Source organism: Camarhynchus parvulus, chromosome 12, assembly GCF_901933205.1.
Source record: "Camarhynchus parvulus chromosome 12, STF_HiC, whole genome shotgun sequence".
Classification (NCBI taxonomy): domain Eukaryota; kingdom Metazoa; phylum Chordata; class Aves; order Passeriformes; family Thraupidae; genus Camarhynchus; species Camarhynchus parvulus.
The window spans coordinates 13,351,185-13,372,591 of record NC_044582.1 but is presented as its reverse complement, the minus strand read 5'-3'; the positions used below and the strand labels follow the sequence as shown (position 1 = coordinate 13,372,591).

Genomic DNA, 21,407 nt, shown 5'->3' with positions numbered 1-21,407 from the left:
TAATGAAGGAGGCAGTATGCAGGGCAGAGATACATCAGCTTTTATATCAAGGGTTCAAAGAAAGGAATTGGAAGCAGGCAGAAGTATCTTCAAACATCAGTAATGTAGGCTTCCTTGGAAGACCCCAAGTAGCAGTGGGTACAGTTTATTTATGCTGCTGTAATTTAAATTAAAGGACAGGTTAGATTTTGTTGATTGCAGCACTATAGCCCTGAAGTACCCCATTAGTTTTAACAGAGTTACCTTGAGATCTACAGAAGGGCAGATCAGGGAAATGGCAAGCAAATGCGCAATCCCAGCCACAATTAAATAAGCTAAAATCAGGAACCCAGAGGAAACAAAGAGTGCTCACATCTGGTAAAGAAACCATGTTTTTGGACACTGAAAAATAATGCAGCAAGCAGATGTAATGGCAAAATAACAGACTGAAAATATAATAAACAGAAAAACTAGATCTTTTCTTGCTGCACAAGGCTTTGTAAAACATGCCATTAATCTTAGCTCTCCCAATTTGCAGCATAAACAAAGCCCCAAGTTTCACCAGCCTCCTTGGAATTCAGCTTTGCATGTTCACCTTTTCCCCAGAGAGTGACAGATTATAGGGGTGACACCTGAGCAGTGGGGCAGGGAGACCCTTCCTGGGTGCAGTGTGATGTGCTGAGCAGGATGGAGCACAGGGAGTAACAGGAGAATGATGCTAGTTTCCACCCTGCCACTCACTTTCAATGTGATCAGGGCATTTCATACATGGAGGATAGATTTGCAAAGGTATTTAGGTACCTAATGACAAGAAAAGTTAATAAAAACTTTGATTGAATCAATTCTTCTTGCTGAGCTCACTGCAAAGAAGAAAGCTCAACTTCACTATGAGTTGACTTGTTAAATATATGCTACAAAATAAATGTTTTCACTGCAACTTAAACAGTGCTCCTTCATCCTAAATGAGACACTTCCTCTGTACACACAAGAAGTTTCTGCCCTCACATGTAGCACAGCACTGAAAATCAGCATTAATCACCTCCGGTCAATTTTTGAAAACAAATATATTAAGGAGAACAGGAGAGAATGCTGACCTGCTTTCTGGCCTAATTAACAGAGTTGCAAATGCAAATGGCTTGCAGGTACATAGGCACAAAGATTAACAGTGATAAATAAAGAGGGAACTTGAAAGCCTGCAGTGTGAGACCTGCCATAAAGGAAGAGCCATCACCTCCCAGCTAACACTCTCAGCGAGGGGACAAGCAGAGGAAAGGGGTGCAACTGAAGTGCATCTCCTTTAATCATGCATTAGAAATCACCATAATGGGTGTCATCATGTTTTTTCACCAAGGGCACAGAGCCATGCCCAAAAACACAATTCAGGGTATTCCTTCCTCCTGGAAGTATCTCCTCCAGAATTCCCAGTTTTTCCTCTCCCCTATTGAGAGCATCCAGCCCTTACTTTAGCCCCACAACCAGCTGTCAACCAGAAGCTTTTCAGCAAACCCCTCCAGGCACAACCCCCAGCTCCCAGCCTTACCCAGCACATGCTCTGCTCCAAGCACCAGGCAGCACCCACAGGGCAGGTGGGAAGGGAAAAAGGACCACGCTGCAGACTTTTCTACCAAACTTCAGCTGTGCCTCAGCCAGCTCAAGCCTGGCTCCCTGCTGTGGCTGGGATCACCCAGCTGCCAGCCATGCCCAGCCAGTCCCCACAGCTGCATGCTGAGGACACCAAGCATCTTTAGGAAGCATATTTATAATTTACATCAAGGGAATGCAGAGTGAGGGCTGTAAGTCAATGGTATTTCCCTGGGGTATCATGGCCAAGCAGCAGCATAACTCTTCTCCTCCTACCTCTGCATTTCCCCTTCTCCCCCACCCCAGTTGTGCTGCTTTATGTTGTCAGAGGAGTGCCCAGAGCAATAAGCCAAGAATTACTAGCTGGTTTTTTGTGCACACAGTAATTCTGTGGCCATTTCAGGAATACTGTAAACACCACTGTATTTTATTAGAGCAGGATTTGTGTAAAAGGCAGTTGTAAACCCCATAATGGGAGCTTTATGGGCCAGACTCAATAAAACCTCCATCTGCAAGATAATTTTATTGAATCGGGCTGCTCTGAAATTGAAAAGTTTATGGAGAAAGGGAAAGTGTTTCCCCATGTTCCTATTTACTCTTTGCCTATAAATCCACACTCAGCACCAGGCCTATCTGCAAGTGTGCACACATCCAGCTTCTCCCCTTGCCATGAGATAAATCTCCCCATGCAGTTACCTCTGGTTATCCCATGGCTGCTGCCTGCCCAGGCTCAGGCCTGACAGCCAGTCCTGCAGCAGGAATGGGAGGAATGTGATGCCACTGAGGCAACAAATCCTTGCTGCCCTGGCTGTGCCAGGCTGCTCCTGCCCACAGGAGTGGGAGCAGGGCAAACCCTGCTTTCTCCTGTGCTCCCATCCCTCCTGCAGCTGCAGCTATTGCCTGGCCATTGTTATACACTGGGGAGGCTGGTGCCTGGACCCTTGCAGGGAAATGGAAAATGCCTGTCCCCAGCCTGGATCAGTGCTCCACATTCCATGTGGGATAACACACCAAGCATCCCCCAAATTCAGTGTGTGCTGTGGAAGCAGTTACCAACCCACCCAGTGAGGCACAGACCAAAGGAGGGAGAGCAAGGAACATTATTTGTGCTTCTCAGCACAGACTGGAGCAATGCACATCTCACATGTCCAGGCTAGCCTGGCTGGAAGATCATCCTTCTTCCTCATGGTCTCAGACACAATGCTGCCAAGGCAATGAGTTTCTGTAAAGTGATTAACACCATTCCCAGATCCTGTTATGGTGATATTCCCTCTTTGACCTCCAGCCTTGGCCTGGACTAGAGGTATATTTTTGAAAAGAAGTAGAATTCCACAATATAAATTAACCAACAGAAATTATGTTTATTATGGTATTGTGCAACAATAAACCAGCCTTCCCTCTCAAATCAGATAAGCATGTTTTAAAGACCAGTTGGTTCCTTAGAAAAAATAGCAATGTAATACCCAGCAGAGCACAACACTGCTTCTCACACCAGCTCAGGGCAGGGAAAGGTCCATCATATGATTTATGGGACCACCTCCCTTCTTCGGATGCCAGGTTTCAATGCCATGGCAGTGAATCCTGTCATTCAGCATTCAGGTGCTGTCATTTATCCAGGCTCAAGGCTGGTTCCTTCCTTTCCCAACCCAGCAGCCAGGGACTTGTGTGATGCCTTGAGGGAGCCCAAGTCCCAGCTGTGAATTAAACAGTTGGTAGTGCCTCAGCATGTGACCCTGGGCATCACTCATCCCACTGTGGAAGGGAAAAACAGGATGATTTCATATCCCTTCTCCCTGTTTGGCTTTGTGACAATTCCCCTCAATGCCTGCTGAGCAACAGGCTCGTGCTGCACACCAGGGGAAGGCAGAACAGCTCCTGACAAGGCGAGTTGAAAGGCTTATGTGGAGCGTGTTACAGCTGAAACATACTGGTAGGAAGACAACGCTGTCATTTAAAATTGATTAAACTTCCATATAAACCACTTGCTTTTTGTGGGAGCACATCTGCCCTGTGCAGCAGCCTGTGGCAACTTGCTGGCTGACAGGATGGAGCCATGCTGGGGATGCACCCCAAAACTATCCTGTTGCAAAGAAGAGGGCCTGCTCTGCCCGAGGGCTCCTTGGTGGGTCCTGCAGGAGGGCAAGATCTTAAAAAGAAAGTGTTGGTCTTGCCTGGAGCTGTGGCGGCCAAAAACAGGCTGTGAGGGATGCAGTGCACTGTGTAGGTTGGTCTCCAATGCTTTCTCTTGGCACTAAGGAAGGGAAATGGGAATGAACCTGCTGGATGCTTTCCCAAAGAGGCCCCCCCAGTCCCCTACTCCTGCCCTAATGCTGGAGAGCCAAGGGGAACTCCTGACACTCTGAAAGAACAACCTGAAATATTCAAAATGCCTGCACTACTATTAGTCATTTTACGTGTTCAGAGTATTTTAAAAGCAGATCTATTTTTCTGGCATCATTTCTGGATCTGAGACCTCCCTCTCTCCATACCACCATAACAGAGACACTGCAAAACCCCTGCCAAATGTTCCATTGCCTTACACGTCGCACAGTGGCCAGGAGTGTGTGTGGAGAGAGGAGGGAGCTCATTGCTCTGGAGACGTCCCCCCGCAGCCGGCACCGCTCACCCAGCAGAGTGTCTCGTTAAACTGAGATTATTTATTTATAGGGCACAACCAATAATTGAACATTATTATTAAGGCTGTAAAGGGAAGGGTTGGAGGCACTAAAGGACTGTACTGGAAACATTTACTGCAGAAGTGATGGCCCAAAATATGTCACCAGTGAAGGATTAGGAAGCACTCTCTCCTCTGGGTCTCTGCCTGTTTCTTTTTTAAAATCTGGCATTTCTCCTGCACGAATCTGAGCCGCAGACTTCCTGGAATCACTTCTCCTACATACAAGCCTTTGTGCACTGGAGATTATCAGATTATTGACTTTGGGATTCCTAATTATATCAACTTGACTGGTTGATGAATTGGAGGTGGATAGCTTTGCAACCAACGCAGTTCTTGGGGGGGGGTGACAACTAGTTGGAGTCATTTTCCTTCAGCAACTACACAGGGAGAAAGCTGAAATATATTCTGCTCCTGCTGAGGAACAAACCCTAAAGACACAGTTCACTGATTGCTGGGATTTAGTGTCCCCACCTTATAAACAAACAGCAGCATTGCTAAGAAGGCTCCTGTGCCAGCCCAGCCCTGGTCTGTGTGGAGTGAAAACCCCAGGGATGAGGGAGCAGCTCGAAGTTCAGGCATGAAGAACCACATATGCCACTGTCCTCCACCTGGAGAAGACCAATCTGCTCCACGACTTCCCTACAGGGCTGTGGGGTCTTCATGAGGCCATCTGCAGCAGAAAACCTCTGTCTGGCATTTTAGGGCTCTCACAAAAACCATCCCTTGATGCCACCAGCTGGATGGAAAGACCTCACCCCATAGCAGGCAGGAACACCACAGCATCCTCTGTTTGAAGCACAACACTTCATTTAATGCTTAGATTTTTTTTTTAATTGAAAAAATCCAAAAACCAACAACTTGATTTGATTCTTAATGGAAAGATTTATGGAAATGAAATTGGGGTATTTTTAGTGAGTAAAGATAATTTTATAATAACTTGGTTATACAATACTTTAATCCCAAGGAGACAATTTTCTCTCTTTTGCTTTGAAGAAAACCTTTATCTTTTCCATTCATCTTCCATTGATTATTCTAAAAATCCCATTTAGCTCCACCAAATAATGGTATGGTAGTCATTTCTCATTACATTTTAATAGAATAAAGCCCAACTGTATATGAGAGGATTAGATAGCCATTCATTGGGGTAAAGAACACTGTTCCTCCAGATGGCCAGACAGAATCTGTGTAATGCCTTTCCTATTTATTAAGTCCAAAATGTAATGCAAGCTGTTTCACCCAGTATTTAATGGGTCAGCCACAAAGTTGAAAGCTAATGCTAAGGTTGGCAGCATGCATGGAAGAGTTAACAGGCAGAAAACAGAAGCACATACAGAGCATCTCTTCTTGGACTCAGTGAAAAGCCTTGAAGTACAGAGGTACTTACACAAGTAACCTACACAAGCACCTCTAACCATGAGTCAAAGGTTTGAGGTAAGCATTTACTAGGTCCCAAGGGTTTTTTAAATTCGTTGTATAAATTGCTTTCGGCACATGGTCATTGACACACTGGTGATGTGTCTTCCATGGAACAAAAGACACCAACAGGTGCTGCAAAGAGGCTTAGGGGTACCTGGGCTAATTACTGGGTGAACATGGCTTTATTTGGGATGTATCACAGACATACCTGCAGCCCTTTCCCCTCTGGCTGTAGAACAGCCTGGAAATTCTGGCTCTTCCTCTGCAGCCTCCACAGCTTCCCCTTCGTGCCCTTTTCATTTAAGGACACGGGAGCACAAGTTGGACAGACATGTTTGGATCTGTACATATAATCCCTGAATGACTCATGCTGTGACATATGTCACTGCAGCAGAGACGTGCTCCCTTTTGGGCCCGAGAGCTTTTCTAGTCCTAGACTTCCAGCAAAAATAAAAAACAAACAACCGTGGCAGTCTCTACCAGGATCCACACTGTGACAGTGCCCAGAGTCCTGGAGAGCAGCCACTCCCACTCTGTGTCCCCTTCCTCTTGTCTCATGAGCTGCTTTGGCACCAACCACATGTGACCACCACGGGCAAAACCATGGAAAGCCACGGTGAGGTACAAGAGAGGTTTTCTAATAGGTCAAGTCAATTCTCATTTTACTAACAGGCAATGTGCAACAACCCACCAAACACTCAGGTTAATGCCTAAATATAATTCTGTTTCTGCTCCCTCCGGAAAACAACAGGTTTTGTGCAGACTTTACAGGCTGATTATATGTGATTTATTGTGTAACAAGTGTAAACAATATAAAATAAAAAAGGTTATATGGCTGCTCATTTCTTCTTTTGCTTGGTGGGTTCAAAAGCACCTGGGCTTAAAATGCCCCATAATGTAATATAAATGCACACAGAGCAGGATCCAAGTTATTACTGAGCAGGATTTACTCCCTCTAATAACCACAGGGATTTACATTACGGCTGAGTGACATGCCCACATGGGAAGCACTCTGTGAAGGGAAAGTGCTCCTGAACTTAATGTCTTTAAAGCCTGGCTGGCCACTACAGGCACAGGGACTCAACCACAGCCAAGGCTGCACCACACTGCAGCACTGGATGGCAGGGACCACACACCCAGCTCTCAAAGGCAGCGCTGTACTCAGTGTGCACAACATCCGCCCGGGGCTGGGGCTGGGACAAGGCACCTCTCCCAGCCAGGGAGTCCAGCCCCATTCCCAGCTCTCCCAGCATCCCCACCAGGCACCACTGTCCCTTGGCAACATTCCCTGATGGCTCCTGGAACTGCTCCCTCACCTAATTTGTGCCTTTGTACTTCCCATTAGCTTCAGCTCCTTTCCCAGCACTACTCCTGGGCCTGGGCTCCTGAGGAGAATTTTCCTGCTCTGGTGACAGATGCACACAGCAGAACTGAGAGGTTGGAGCACTCCTCTGACCAGAAAATGCTCTGCACCCTGCAGCGTGGCACAGTCAGGGGGCTGCAACCAAACCCTCCCTGGGTCAGCCCTGACGGAAAATGATCATTACAGGAAGGGCTCTTGTCCTTCAATCACGCTCTATTATTTATGACCTAATGATTGCCCATTGACTAGCAGGGATTATACATTCCTGAAGATGTTTCTGGGTGAATGAAAGGGCATTAACCTCATTATTATCACGTCCATGCTCATCAGAGGCCATTAGTAGCTTCCTCTCAGTTCCCTGGGCTCCAGTGCAACTCTCTGGTGTCCTCTGCTGCCTGTCACCTGCTGTCCTACACGCCTGCCCTGGCTCTGTCTCCAAACATGGGGCCCATTGCCTCATCTCAAACCAGTTCTGGATGGAAAAATCTACTGGAGCTGGTTTTGACCTCAACACCCACCTCTGTGTAAAAGGCTGGAATAAGAATTTGCTCCTGGCTAAATATCAGCCCACATGGTAAAAATAATTTATTTTTTAATAATTAAGATGATGGGCTATAAATGAACGTTTGCTTTGCTGAGCTCTGGGAATTCACAGGGAACATTCTGAGCAAGAAAAATTTTTAAAATTAAAACCTCCCTCTCCTCTTCTTTTCTGCCACTCCTCTTCTACTCTGTCCCCAGAGATGGTATTGCTCTCCTTCCCACACTTAAATCATAAAAAGCAACACCTAAACACAACATATTTAGGAAATGCTAACAACATTGTCCTTATCTCACTAGCTCTGAAACACTTCATCTGGACAGGTTAAGTTGTCCTGTTCCCCTGCATCTCCTGTTCCTGTGCTGCTTCACACCTCTTGCCTGTCTTCTTTTTATTCACACCCCTCAATTCATGTTCCATTAAATCTGTACCTATTCCTGCTTCCAAACACAAAGAGAAAAAACTTTTCAAAAATCATGTTCTTGCCTGAATGTCCTCCATTTCCTTCATGGTTCAAAATATTTAATTCTGAGACAACCAGTCATCCTTCCCTTTCTCTCAGCTGCCAGCAGCTGCTGCAAATCTTCTGTGCCACTTCCCAATGTACTTCAAATCCTCCCAGACCCCAGAAAAGAAACAGACACTTGTACAAAACCAATAATGCATCAATATGTTTTTGGCTGTTGCAATCTTTACATCTGCACTGCTGGAGATGAATATCCAGCTTTTTTTTAATCGATAGACTCTGGCCTGTGGAATAAAGCCAGGACCACTAAAATAAGGAAGCAGAGAAAACACAAGCAGAATGGAAAAAGCAATTGAACATGCTATAAACTTAGAATCAGGTGAAAGCTAATTATGGCCATGCTCACTGAAAAGATAAGGACACAGTGAGGGAGATAGACTTATTAATTATTTGTGTTATGGTAGCACTTAGAAGCCCCAATCCTTTATCTGGGACTAGCTGTACTATACACTGCAAACACTTGGATGTATCTTTGGGTAGTGGTACAGAGTTTTAATGAAAATGTGCAAATGTTCTCTTCCTTCACCTTCAGCAGCTTCTGGTTTGTTAATGCTTTTAAAGGAACCCAAGTCCACCATCAGACTCATTCTGAGCAGCTCACAGCATGGTCTAATTGGTCAAATAACAAATAATTCAGCATGAAGGCAGCCTGCACTCCAGGCTGAACTGGGCAAACCCCAGGAAACCCCCCAAAGTGGGCATGAGCTGCATCCACTGCCATCCACATCTCCTGGCATGGGGGACAGGACGCTCACTGCTGCCAACAGAGACGTTTCATCCTCATTGACTCTGTGCAACTTTGATTGCTTTTCTAATTAAGATACATTTTATGGTAATCTACCAAGCCCCTTAGACTAAATCACTCACTTAATCTGTTGTTAGTGCCCATATGTTTACAGCTTTCCAGCCTGCTGCAGCATATTTGCTTTGCCACGGCGCCGGGGAGCTTCGGTGACAGATGAGGCACTGCACAGCCCTTCAGGTGGCACAGGGCTCTGCCACCCACCCAGCCTGTGCACAGACAGATGGACAGACAGCCCTGACACACACACAGCAGTCTGGAAAAGAGAGGAGAGGGAAGGCACAGCACTGCAGATACCCCATGCTGATCACCTGTCTCTGTCTCTACAGATGAGCTTAGCACATCTTTCTCGTTTTCTTTTCTTTCCTCGCCTTTTTTCTTTTCCCCTCCAAAATAAGAGATGGCACACGACAGGGGAGGACTGCTGAAGAGTTTCACAGTCCTGTCACGTCTCTGGCCTCAGAGCTCAGTTACCAAAGAATGTCACTGCAGGTGCAAGGACTCTTTGGAACCTTCTGGTCACATCTGCAAACTAAGGCCAGGCAGAGCCAGATCCTCCATCTGCACTGGACACTGAAGGAAATAAAGGCTGAGTGAGCTCCACAGTCCCACAGGGGTTTGTGTCCCCAGCATCACCTGCAGCCCAGACACACCCATGGGCCCTTCCAGCTTCCTCAGGGCTGGCACAGAGAGGAGGTCATGTCCCCTGGGCTCTCCAGCCATCCTGCCTCCTGTGTGACACGGCTGCAGTGCTGGCAGGCAGCAGCTCCATCTCTTATCTCACAGCAGGCTCCTGCTCTGGCTCTGCATGAGGGAGCAGGGATGCACTGAGCAGAAACGTGGCCCTTCCCTGCTCCCAGTCCAGCTCCCAGATTCCTGCATCCCACAGTGGTACCTCAAGCTCAGGAGGGACACAGAGATCCCAGCTCTGCTCGGACCAGCTGGGCTGAGTCTCCAGCCCACCATGCAAAAACAAGCCAAATTCACAATGTTTGAAACTACTTGTGCTCAGCTTGCTGAGGGAAAGAGACCCCACAAGCAAAATCAGGAAAAATCAAACTCCAGGTTAGGTTGTCATCAACCATCTGATGTTCATGGAAAAATTCCCTGGAAAAAAATGGTCATATAGTTCTACAGGAACTCTTAATCAAGAGTAACATGAAGAATAAAGTACCACCTGCAATCACCAGCACTGACAGGCAGCTGCCACCCAATATCAATACAAATACCTTTCCCCCTGCAGAGTTTCTATTGATCTGAACAGGATCAACAGAGGAGAGGAAAGGAAACTCATTACATCCAAGGACTTGGCTAAAAAAAGAGTATCAGACATTCAGAAGGAGTCAGATATTTAAGAAACCAATTTTTTAAAGGGTTTATGGAATTTCTCTCGGAATTGTTTGAGCTGCTAGAGGAGCAGCCAGAAGGACAGGTCTCAAAGGAAATGAAGCTCCTGGGATCCAAACACCCCTAAAATAATGTTTCAAGCCCTGACACAGCTCCTAGCAGGGGACAGTGATGTCTCCATCCCACTGGCACAAATCTCAAATTTTCAGTGCCAAGGCTTGCAAAGCACCATGCTGTGAACCTGTCCCTGCAGTTGCACCAAGCCTAGTTTGCACATCAGCCTGAAGTCATCTTGCAGAGAGGGTATCACACTCCTGTGGAGGTGATGGAGGCTGCTCCAAGGTCTGAGAGCTGAGGGGGGCTTGGTGGTACTGGGCTGGAGAGCAGCTGCCCCCAGACCTGCTACCACCAAGTAGGTGGAGATGAAAGATCACTGCACGTTGCAGCATGAGGATGGGCAAAAGGACCGAGACAAAACCCCATGGACACAGAGGATTTCTGTATGTATGACAGGATGAGCAGGGCAAGCTCTCCTGTCCCCCTGAGTTTGTGTCAGCCATACCCTGTAGAGACGTAGGGCTGATGGGATCATTTCTGCCCAGCCAAAAGCTCCTCTGCCATGAGAAAGACTTGAAGCAAAATACTTAACCACATTTTCACTTTGTGCCTTAAGTCCCTTGGCTGCTGGCAACCTGCCCTCAGGGACAGGGATGAGACTTGCCCCTGCCTGCAGTCCAACCAGCCATTTCAAGCCACTTTTCCTGCTTCAAAGCTATTAGGATGAGATCAACTGCCTTCCTTAATAAACCACAACCTGGCTTCAGGACAGTCTGGCACCCCTGCTATGATGAGTTATATGGCACAGAAAAAACAGGCCTTTAGTTTTGCAGGGTAGGAGCAGGAGCTGTGCTTTTCAGTCCCCTCCCCTCCTGGGTCACCCAAACACGTTCCCTGCTCACCTCAAGGGCTGCACTGAGCCAGATACCAGGGCTGAGCAAAGTTAGAAACGCCCAACACTGTCCTCAGGCAGGCAGGATCATGCTTAGAAAGTGTGTGAAATGTGCATTGCTCAGACACCCATACCCTCCACACCTGAGGAGCTAAAGGACAGTGAAAAAGACAATTATTGTTATGTGCCTTGTTCTCTGACATGGTGGCACACGGCACATTTCATGTACCACGTTTTCAGTGCCAGGCACACACATTCAAGCTATGCAGCTGCTCTGAATATAATTATGGTCCTTATGAAACAGCAATCACAAAAACACCAGAAAGCCTCTGAACTGAGTGCCCATTAACTCAATTTTCAGGAACAAAGCACATGGGTTCTCCTGTGGAGTGCCCTGGCTGCCTGTGGGATGCTGGGCAGCAGCATCAGCTCAGCCAGGGCACAGACCCAGCAGAGCCCAGGAGCCACTGCTGAGGGGCACATCACCAAATATTCCCATCAGCTGCTCTTCAAGCAGGTGAGAAGGCACATGAACTATTACATTACAAAAAAAAAAGGAGGGATGCATAATTAAAGCTGTCCAAAAGCAGTTTAAAATGACTAAGCAGTTATTGCTAATCTGAAATTTCTCTCTGATTTTAGAAGAGTTTAGCTTGGGCTTACACAACATCCTTACCTTCTCCTGTGGGTTTAATAAACTCAGTTACAGCCTTCTAACATCTTACTAAAGTACACTTCATACATCTATTAGCATACCCTGGTATCATGAGAGTAGCAGACTATTCTAGGTTTAATCTGTTGATTTTCTGAGCAGATACATACTCAAACATGTTCTCATAGCAGCTCCAACTTGTGCTACAGCTGGAGTTCTTAAAGACTTCTGGAGCACCAAAGCTATTGATTCCCATGGATACGGCTCAAGTATGAGAGAACTGAAGTGTCAATAAATTAATCAGTACAATGCTGCAAACTCAAGTATTAGGTAGTCTGAAAGTATTAAAGCTGTACATCTTGTTTTCCTCAGCCTATTACAGTCCCTGACTTGTGCTGCCTGGAAGGCTCACCAGGAACTGTGATGGGAAGAGAGAAATAACTGCACCTCGCTGTTATTCACAGGTAACAAGGAGGTCTCCAAGTTAACCAAGAGGGCTGAGGAATGAGGCTGCTGAGCTGTAAAAGCCAAGGCAGGGAGAAGAAAATCAGAGCAACAGTCTATTGACCTGTACTAATGATGTTACACTCTGAAAAGCAAGCTATTTTCTTAATTAAAGATTTTCTTTATTTCATTAACATATTTTGATGAGGAACATGTTGCTGCCAAGCTGTCATGCTTTAGATTGATCTAAGGTAATAGGCAGTCAGATTTCATACTTCAGCTTGATCAATATTAAATAGCTCTTACTGATTTTTTTTCTATCAAATATTGCAGCATTATTTTGGAGGCACCTTTGATTTAAAATGCCAGAAGGAACACAATAAATAAGAATTCCTTTCCCCTTTAATCATAATTTTTCATGTTTCTGCAGTAAAATGAAGTGCAAAACAAGTTTTCAAAGCAGGCATCCCTCTCTGCAAAGCCAAATACAAACTGAAAATATTGCAACGTATCTGAAAATCACAGAACAATTTGGCTCAGCATGAGACCACAAAGAAGCCAAGCCTAAACACAATTTTGTGGGCTTCACAATTCCTGAAACACCCCACTTCTCCCCCAGCCAGTACAGTTACACAAATAAATAGAGATGCATATAACTTACCGGAGCAAATATCACCATACACATTTACAAAAGGATTTATAATCCAACTTGCGTCTCCTGAAATAAAGCAAGGTTTGTCTCATACTAAAAATAAAGGCTCCCAAAAGCTTCTCACAGGAGAGAGAGAGAGAGAGAGAGAGAGGGAGGGAGGGAGGGAGCAAGCGAGCATCAGCTCCTTGCCTCGCTTTTTATGAAGCAAATAAGGAGAGCAAGAAAATCAATGCTGAGAGAAAGTGAGATGATATACCAATCAGGCAGCAGCCTCAGACTTGTTTGCTGAGGGATGGCAAAATGCTCATATTATTAGACACTGACTACACACAGCCTGAGTGGAGAAACCGTTTCCCCTCAGTGAGGGGCTGATTGCTTTGTGCTGGTGCAGGTACCACCGTGGTGGGCTGGGAGATGCAGCCCCTTCCCACCCACTGCTGGTGCAGCATCACTTTGGCACTCCTGTGTGCTCCACAGAAAAGAACCAGCCCACAGTTTTGGGCTAAAGTTGAAAAAAGCTCGGAGATCCTCCAAAATGTCATTGGAGCAGTGCCTCTTCATTGTGGGGTTTGGGGGCTGATTGGACTCTTACATTTGCAGAGTTTGCTCTCTGCACCTCAGACAGCTGCCCTGCAGCTGCAGCAAGGAGCCCATGCAGAAAGCGGAAAAGACTTCTCAAGTCTCCCAGACCTTCATGTGTGCTGAGCTCACCCTGTGCTTGCACAGGACCAGACCTCCACAGCGTCCTCCTGGCATCTGAGCTTTTGTCCCTTTTGTGTATCAGAGAAAACCAGTGGGAAACCCATGGGTTGGCCTGCACCAAGAGGGAAAATTTTTGTGCTCTTAATCCACCCAAACAAAACCTTTGCCACACCACATGTGTGTTGGGACGAGGAGGAGGATGTATCCGGGCATGAGCTCAGGCACCTGTTTGTGATGTATCAGTGGCAGCCAAACACCACTTCTTTGGGAAGGTGCCACATTTGCTCCCCCCAGCAGCTACACAGACACAAACCCCACACCTTGTCACAGCAAACTTCCTCATAAGAGGGGCTTCAGGCCAGTCCCACATCTCCCTGCTCTGTGTTCAGGACATCAGCATGTCAAGAGCAGGAAGGGATCCATGGATCCCTCTTGGAAAGGTGTCAGCTCTGCACTTACCTCTGCCCCAACACCACTCAGGGTAACCAAGACTAAACCACACTGTGCTGTTTATTGATCAGTGCTGAGCTGATCACTGTTTTACTCTCTTTTCTACCCACAGCATCAAACATTTGCAAATACAAGTGACATAAGGCAGATTTCCCTTTTATTAGGAGACAGAAGTTACATGCTGGTATACAGGTACACCTGTGGGGTGACAGCAGTTCTCTGCGCTGCAAAATTGGAGCACGATTGCTTTTCCCCAGGGGCTTGTGATTTACAGCAAATGCTGGGATTCACAGGGAAAATCCTGGGAAGACAAAAGCAAAGAGGCTGAATTCATCTGATAATAGAGTTTATCTGTGGGGGGCTGGCACTTGTAGCACAATCCAGGTGCAGAGGAGGCTCTGACAACTCTTTATGAGCCTTTCCCACAAGCAGGAGCTGCACAGCCAGGCTGACAGATGTCACTGCTGTGGATGTGGCCCTGTGCTTCCAGCAGACACAGCCTGGTGCTGGTGGATGCTGTAACGAGGAGATGCTGTGATGCTCAGAGTTCTTCAGGCTGAAGCACTGCTCTGCTGCGTGGTGCATTTTAACACACACAAAAACGTTCACCAGCTGCCTGCACACTGCCTGAGCCCCAGCCACGAAGATTAAACACCACAATGACTCTGGTCTGCAGAGCTGGGCAGCATTTGCCTCCCCCTGCACTGGGAGCAGCCCTTTGATGCCTCACCTATGCAGGAGCTGCACGCTGCAGTCACGTTCACGCTCCACGCGTCAAAGGTGACCAAGGACCACACCAAACTCACCACCCACTGCATCAGCACAGTGATGCTGGCTCTCCCACAGCCCTGGGAGCTCTTCTCCAGCCTGTGGGTGCACACGGGTGGAGGATGGCAGGAGGATACCCAGCTTGCCTCAGCTCCCCAGCTGCTGCAGCTCACTGCTCCTGGCCTTCTTCACTGCATTCAGCTCTCCAGCTGGCACTCAAATGTGCTGTATCTCGTGGTGAGCAGCCTCTTGCTGCAAGGTGTGAGAGTAAGTGAAATGCAAACACCTCTCATTTCCTTTTCCAGTGAGAAAATTTATTTTCCCTTCCCACAGCTAACAACTGCTTACTGAAATTCACTAAAGTCATCTGAAAACTTTGAAAAACATACATCAAGAGAGTTTTGCTGAGCTGAGAGCGGCCATATCTCAGCCCTCTAAAATACATGTGCACCTGGGCACCTGTGTGGGATGTAGGGATGCAGCTTTAGCACAATGGGTGGCAGCAGAGGAGGACCTGTCCTGGCACACACCTCCTCCAAACAACACTGGGACACTGACTCCACAGGATACAGAAACCAAGGGCTGCTTTTTTTCCCTAACTGGTAACACACCACGAGTGCTGTGGATCAGTTCTAACACTGCTGAAAGTGAACGTGCTGGTGTTTGCTGACAAGGCAAAACACTTGTCAGGCTGCAGCAGACCCTGCAGCACTGCAGCCTGATCCTTTCTCCAGCTTTATCAGATTTCTTTTCAAAAATTCATCTGAAACACTGGATGGGGCGCTCAGCATCACCAAGCACAAGAAGAGCTGCTGCCAACACCAGCACTGCTATGCCATGTCTCTGTGCTGTAATTTTTACTTCTTTTACTTTTTTACTTCAGAGCTTTTTACTTCTGATTTTTGAGCTAGGAGTTTCAAAGCAAACTAAAAAAACTTCCTGGGATTTAAGCCCCAAACTACTTTAGGTACCACTGAAAAGCAGTGTACATCTAACAGATTTGCATCACCTTCGTGCAAGGTTCATGGCCAGTGTTGCTGAAAGGGAGGCAGTGACACCAGCAGCAGGACAGGCAGCAGCCTGGGGAGAGACTTGTCCCTGGATACAGCAGGACTCAGGGGAGGCATCTGCATGAGGACAGCTCAGGATTACAGAAGCTGGAAAAGATCTCTGAGATCACTGAGCCCAATTAATGCAGCACTGCCAAGCCCACCACTAAACCACATCCCTAAGCAGCACACACACATTGTTTGAACACTTCTAGGGACAGAGGCTCCACCACCTCTCTGGGCAGCCTATTCCAATTTCAGTGAAGAAACTTTTCCTAATATCTGGCTCCCCACCACTCATTGCTGTCTGTTCCCACCATGCCCCAACCCACCACGGAGTATCCAACACTCACACAGGCACTAACTGCCCCTAGAGCCTCTCATTGCTCCATTGCTTTATTCTTAACATGCTTGGTCACATTATCCCTGTTCATGCCTGCTCCTGTGTGTGTGTGCAGAGTTACAGACACCTCTAAAATCACACACTGCACTGTGGGAATGGAGTTTCATCAGTCTAATCATGGAGCACCTGAGCTGGAGCTTTTCCACATCAGGGTTCTCAGCTCTGCCCAAGGATGGATTGCACCCTCTGCCCAGGTAAATCCAGGAACAGGCAGCACCACCAAAGGCCCTTTGGACCATGCTACTGCTTTGGTGGCCACTCCACATTTGGAAAAGTTAATTAATAATATTAAAGTGTCCATCCCACCTGTGCTGCAGAGAAAGCATCCATCAAGGCAGCAGTGGTGTCCAAGAAGGCTGGAGCCTGACAGAGGGGCTGGAGCCCCAGCTGGGAGAGGACAGTCAGCCCACCTGGAGCTGCTGCTGTGAACCACCCACCAGCACAGGGAATATTAAGATAGGCTGCCCATTTGCCAACAGAGATTTTCACATTTCCCTCTCAATCTTTATTTAAATTTGGGAAGACAGAAAATTAACAAAGTCGGAGATCTATAACTGGAAACCATTTGTTTTTCTTGTGGAAATGGAACATTTCCTAATGAACTTCCCCTCCCCCTGTGCCACTCAGATCCGGATGCAAATATTGCTGCGAGTTTATCAATCTGGGCTTGTTTCACGCCGTTTGCAATGCTAATGAGTAAACCAATTTTGACATATTATGTAAGCCAGTTTCTGAAACAGAGATTCTTGGCAGGCCAAATGTAAACACAGACACCCTCTTGCATCCAATTTAAATGAGCATGTTGCTGAAAGCACTAAGGGCTTGATTCTGTTGACTTATTCCTGATTTACTCCAGTGGAAAAAAAAAAAAAGGTGGGGGGGAGAAGAGAAAGAAAACTAACAAAAATACCCCTTCAATTCAATTCCTAGTGCAGCAGCAATTTGCAAAATGGATCTAATTTTGTAGCAAGGAAAAGTGCTGGAATAAGCTAATACAGGGTGGTGACTCGGGCACTGTGTGAGCATCAGCACAGCACACGCCTGGGAGCACACATGCCATTCCAGATGGAACTGAGGGGGGAGATGACAGCTCTCCTCTCCCTCATCCCCCCAAGCCAAAATTAGGCCCAGGTAGTGGCCCACGGGTTGGACCAGCCCCAGAAGGTGACTCCTTCCAGCCTCCTGCTCTTCCACCACAGCACTGCAGAAGGATAATGCCTATGGGGGGAGCAGACACAGTCCAAGAGCAGCACCAGCTGTTTTGAGCTGCCTCTGTACCCCACACAAAGGCCAGCAGGAACCCAGAACACGCAGGAATATTTGTTTTAGCAGACACTGCAAGTCTGAACTTCACCAGCACACGTCCAGGTGTCAAGACCCCACACACTACTCACTTGTACACCTGGCTCAACCTGGCAACAGGCCACAACAGAAAGTCAGACACTGATTAATGGATTATATCCACCTTTTAAAGAATAGCACCAGAAAAACATGCTGGAAGGTACCCACTTTGGATAGCAACCAGCAGAACAACTCCCAGTGACATGGGGATGAGCTGAAAGTCACAGGCTCAGAGGCAGGGGTAGAAAATAAAAAAGACAGGGGATGCATTTTTAAAAGCCCCTTAAAAAAGCCTCTACAGGAGAGATGAACATGATTTTATTAAAGTGAGGAAGGGCTGAAATAAAATCTTTCATTTGCACTTTTCCCAGCACCATCTGGAGCCCTTGCATCTGCCAAAAGCACGGCGCGTTTCTCCGACCAGGAGAACCAAAGGGCTTAGAGGCAAACCTGGAGGTGGCCTTTGCCCTGCTATCAGCTCTGGGCACCTGCACAGTGCCTTAAAACTGAAACACATGTGTGAATTTGAACTGTGATGCTCCTGCCATGGCAGAGTAAAAGCAATAAAATCAGAGACACGCTGTGCTGTGAGATCGGGTGTGCTGCCACAGAATGTATTTATTGAGAGTCAGAGATCCCACCAGGCGCCAGAGCTGCAAAACACCACCTCACATTAAATTCCCTGCACAACATCACAACCAGGATACCATTTATCATTCCTGGATCTTTTACATGACAAGGTAAAGGAGAGGAAAAGAAAGAATACTTTTAATCTCCAAGCAAATATCCCATCCTGAGCTTTCAGTGGTGGAAGCAAACCTGAGAGTTCCCCCCTTTGTGCTGTGCTGCACTTTCAAGCTATGATCATAAGCAGCCAAATGCCACACATTTGTTGGCTCATTAAGTTTCACCCTGCAAGTTTAACAACTGTGTATTTCTAAAGTAATTCACGTTTTTATGCCATAAGAGAAAACTTACTGCTGTCTAGACACAGAGGGAAAAAAAAAAAAGGACAGTGCTTGAAAGGAGGGCAGCAGACAAGGAAGCATCACTTGGGATGTGAACAACAGGGACATGAGATGCCTGTACAGCCCCAGCACTGCAGGGCACAAATCCCAGCACTGCAGGGCTGTGGAAGAGCAGCAAAGACTGGGAAGAGAAGATGCCCTGCAGATCCGAGGGCGCTCACAGATTTTTGTGCAAGTCCAGCTCTTTGCCAGCCAACAAACACCCCCACTAACCACTCTGCCATCCCAGCACAGAGCCCAAGGTGGGAGAAAAGCCCAGAATCACATCACAGCATGGGCTCCCATCCCAGCGGGGAGACAAAGGCTGCAAGCAACCAGTGCAGACTGATGTGCCATAGCACCTCCCTCCATCCCTCCTGCTTATCTACACCTGGCACACTAGAGTAACAGACAGGTAAATGGGGATTTAATTCCTAACATCTCATTTTTTACTGTAATTTTAAATGATTTGGAATAACTCCTGTGGTTAGAAGTCCAACTGTTATTCAGAGTTAGTCAATTTGGAAAGCTCTCACTGTCCACTCAAGCATCCCCTGGATTCCTCATGCTCAGAAGAGTGTTACTGCCATTCCCTCATTCCTAGTGCTTTCTGCATTTTTAAAGCATTTTCCCATTTCTGCATGCTTTAAATACCAGATACTAAAACCATATGAAGAACAATAAGACGGCCAAATGGATACCGACTGGATGATGAAAACAGTACGAAATAAAAGAGAATCAGATTATTTTCTGTTGTAATTTTTATAGCTATTTAACAGGAAGAATGAAAAAATCTAATTACTGTCAACTGTAAGTTCTCAGCTACCCAGCCAGCAGTGCGCTGTTATTAAACTACTGTATAATTGCCTCTTTTACTCTGCTTCCCACAGAAGTTGTGTTATTTCACTCATAGTTAAACTCATAATATTGGCTTCATAACTAATCCTGTCAATCGAAATCCCCGGGGGCTGGTGCAAGGATAAAAATAGCAAGGAGTTGTTTCTTCCCTCAGCTTTTTTCAAAGGCCATTTCTGCAGGCACTGGGGCTGCAGCTGCCAAGGTGCCACCACTGCCCTGTGAATGCTGCTCCTACAACTCAAGGGAACACAGAGGGGAGGGACAGGTCCTTCCAGCAGGAGATTCAGTCCCTTGTGCTGTGTGCACCCCAGGAGAGGCCAGTCCTGCCCATCTCTCCCTCCTGACCCAGGCAGCTCAACTGAGGTATTTGATGTTGCATAGTTGAATCTCACCTCCAAGCCCAGCTGTGACTGCCTACCCTGGGACTCCCTCCCGGCCCTGAGGTTGAGGTGACACTCACAAAGCCTAAAAACACAGGTTTGCTCCTTCCCCAAACACTGGGACAGAGTCTCACATAAAAAACCCCACCAAGACAGCCAGCTACCTGTGCAAGCATCAAAGAGACACACTAAAATGTCTGTTGGACTTCAGGATCTTAAAGGTCTTTTCCAGACTAAATGATTCTGTGCTTCTCTAAGACGAGTACAATTTGTCTATGCACTTATAGGAAACTGCAAAAAGCACCAGATTTTCAGCCATCCAAATAGTTGAGCTCTGTCTGAAGCTTTACTTGTTTCCTGTACATCCTGGATTGATGTCCCTTGTTAATTCATGGCATGGTCCTTTCCTGGAGACGGCACTGGGTTTGCTGTAGAAGACACAGCCAGGGTCTCCTGCTCTCTCCTCCAGCATGTCCTTCCTTCCCTGTGGAATACTCCTCTTGCCCAGGACATAGAGGGCCTAAACTCACTGTCCAGCTCAGGTTTGGGATGAGGTGGTAGGGCTGGAAGGGGTGAGGGAAGGCAGATTTGGCCTCACACTCATCCCTACAATCTGTCTCTCTAGAGACAACAACCCTGTGCTGGGGTTGCTCCCTTGTGGGCACGCACAGAAACTGCTGAGAGCTGGCATGGAAAAGCTGGGAAACAACACATTTCCCAAAGTGGTGTCCCAGAGGAAGGTGCCCATGCCAGGAGGGACCCAGTGCCAGGGCTCTGTGTGCACCTGGACCAGCTCCAGAGTCATCTCTCTTGCCTGGAGGAGCCTCTCCCTGTGCTGGGGCTGACACACACAGACAAGAGCCCAGAGCACATCAGCACACTCACTGCACCACCATGTCCTTGTGGGAATCAAGGGAGACTGGCTCATCTGAGGGGTTTTTCCTCCTGGGAGAACCACCACCCCACCACTGCAGCCAGAGACAGGGTACAGCATCCCAACCTTCACTGGCCTGCTCCTGGAGCCGTCCTTGGGATGGACAGCAGCAGTGTCCATCAACACAGGAGTGAGAGAAACAGAGCACCAGTTTAAAAATGTGTAAAATAAAAATTGCTAACCCTTTCTCTTACCCTACAGCAAGGATAGACCAGCCCCAGCATAATGCTCTGAAGCCACACAGGAAACTAATGCTTCCCATGCAAGCCTGAGACACCCTGACACGAAGCCCAGAGGGGCCCCAGGGTTAAAAATCCCTTGTGTGCACTGTCAGAGCCCTCAGGGAAGCCAGCTCTTCCCTGAGCTGCATTGCTCTATTCTCCCCCCACTTCTAAACTTGCTTCACTTTAAGATAAGAAGATGGAAAAATCATTTTTGCCATTGCTTGGGCAGCCAAGCAGTACCACGGCGCTCCCAGGCAAACCAGGAGAGCTCCCACCACGTCCAGCCTGGAGAGCCCTGGTGCTCCCAGGGGTTGGGGACTGCCTTGGCTGACAGAGCTCTCTGACAGAGAGTAGAGATTTAA

At 47.3% G+C, this 21,407-nt stretch overlaps 1 protein-coding gene across 3 annotated transcripts in view; it reads right to left on the bottom strand.

The window, feature by feature from the left end:
* The window catches only part of SYNPR (synaptoporin), a 97,395-nt gene that overhangs the window by 28,353 nt on the left and 47,635 nt on the right, over positions 1-21,407 (bottom strand). The window contains exon 1 of one of the 3 annotated variants that reach the window (XM_030956869.1): positions 12,939-13,040. The exons of the other annotated variants lie outside the window; for them this stretch is intronic. Within the exon in view, the coding sequence (XP_030812729.1) occupies positions 12,939-12,962 (24 nt within the window). The 5' untranslated portion in view covers positions 12,963-13,040. Of the gene's footprint in view, positions 1-12,938; positions 13,041-21,407 lie in introns of those variants that run through there. 3 annotated transcript variants of the gene reach the window in all.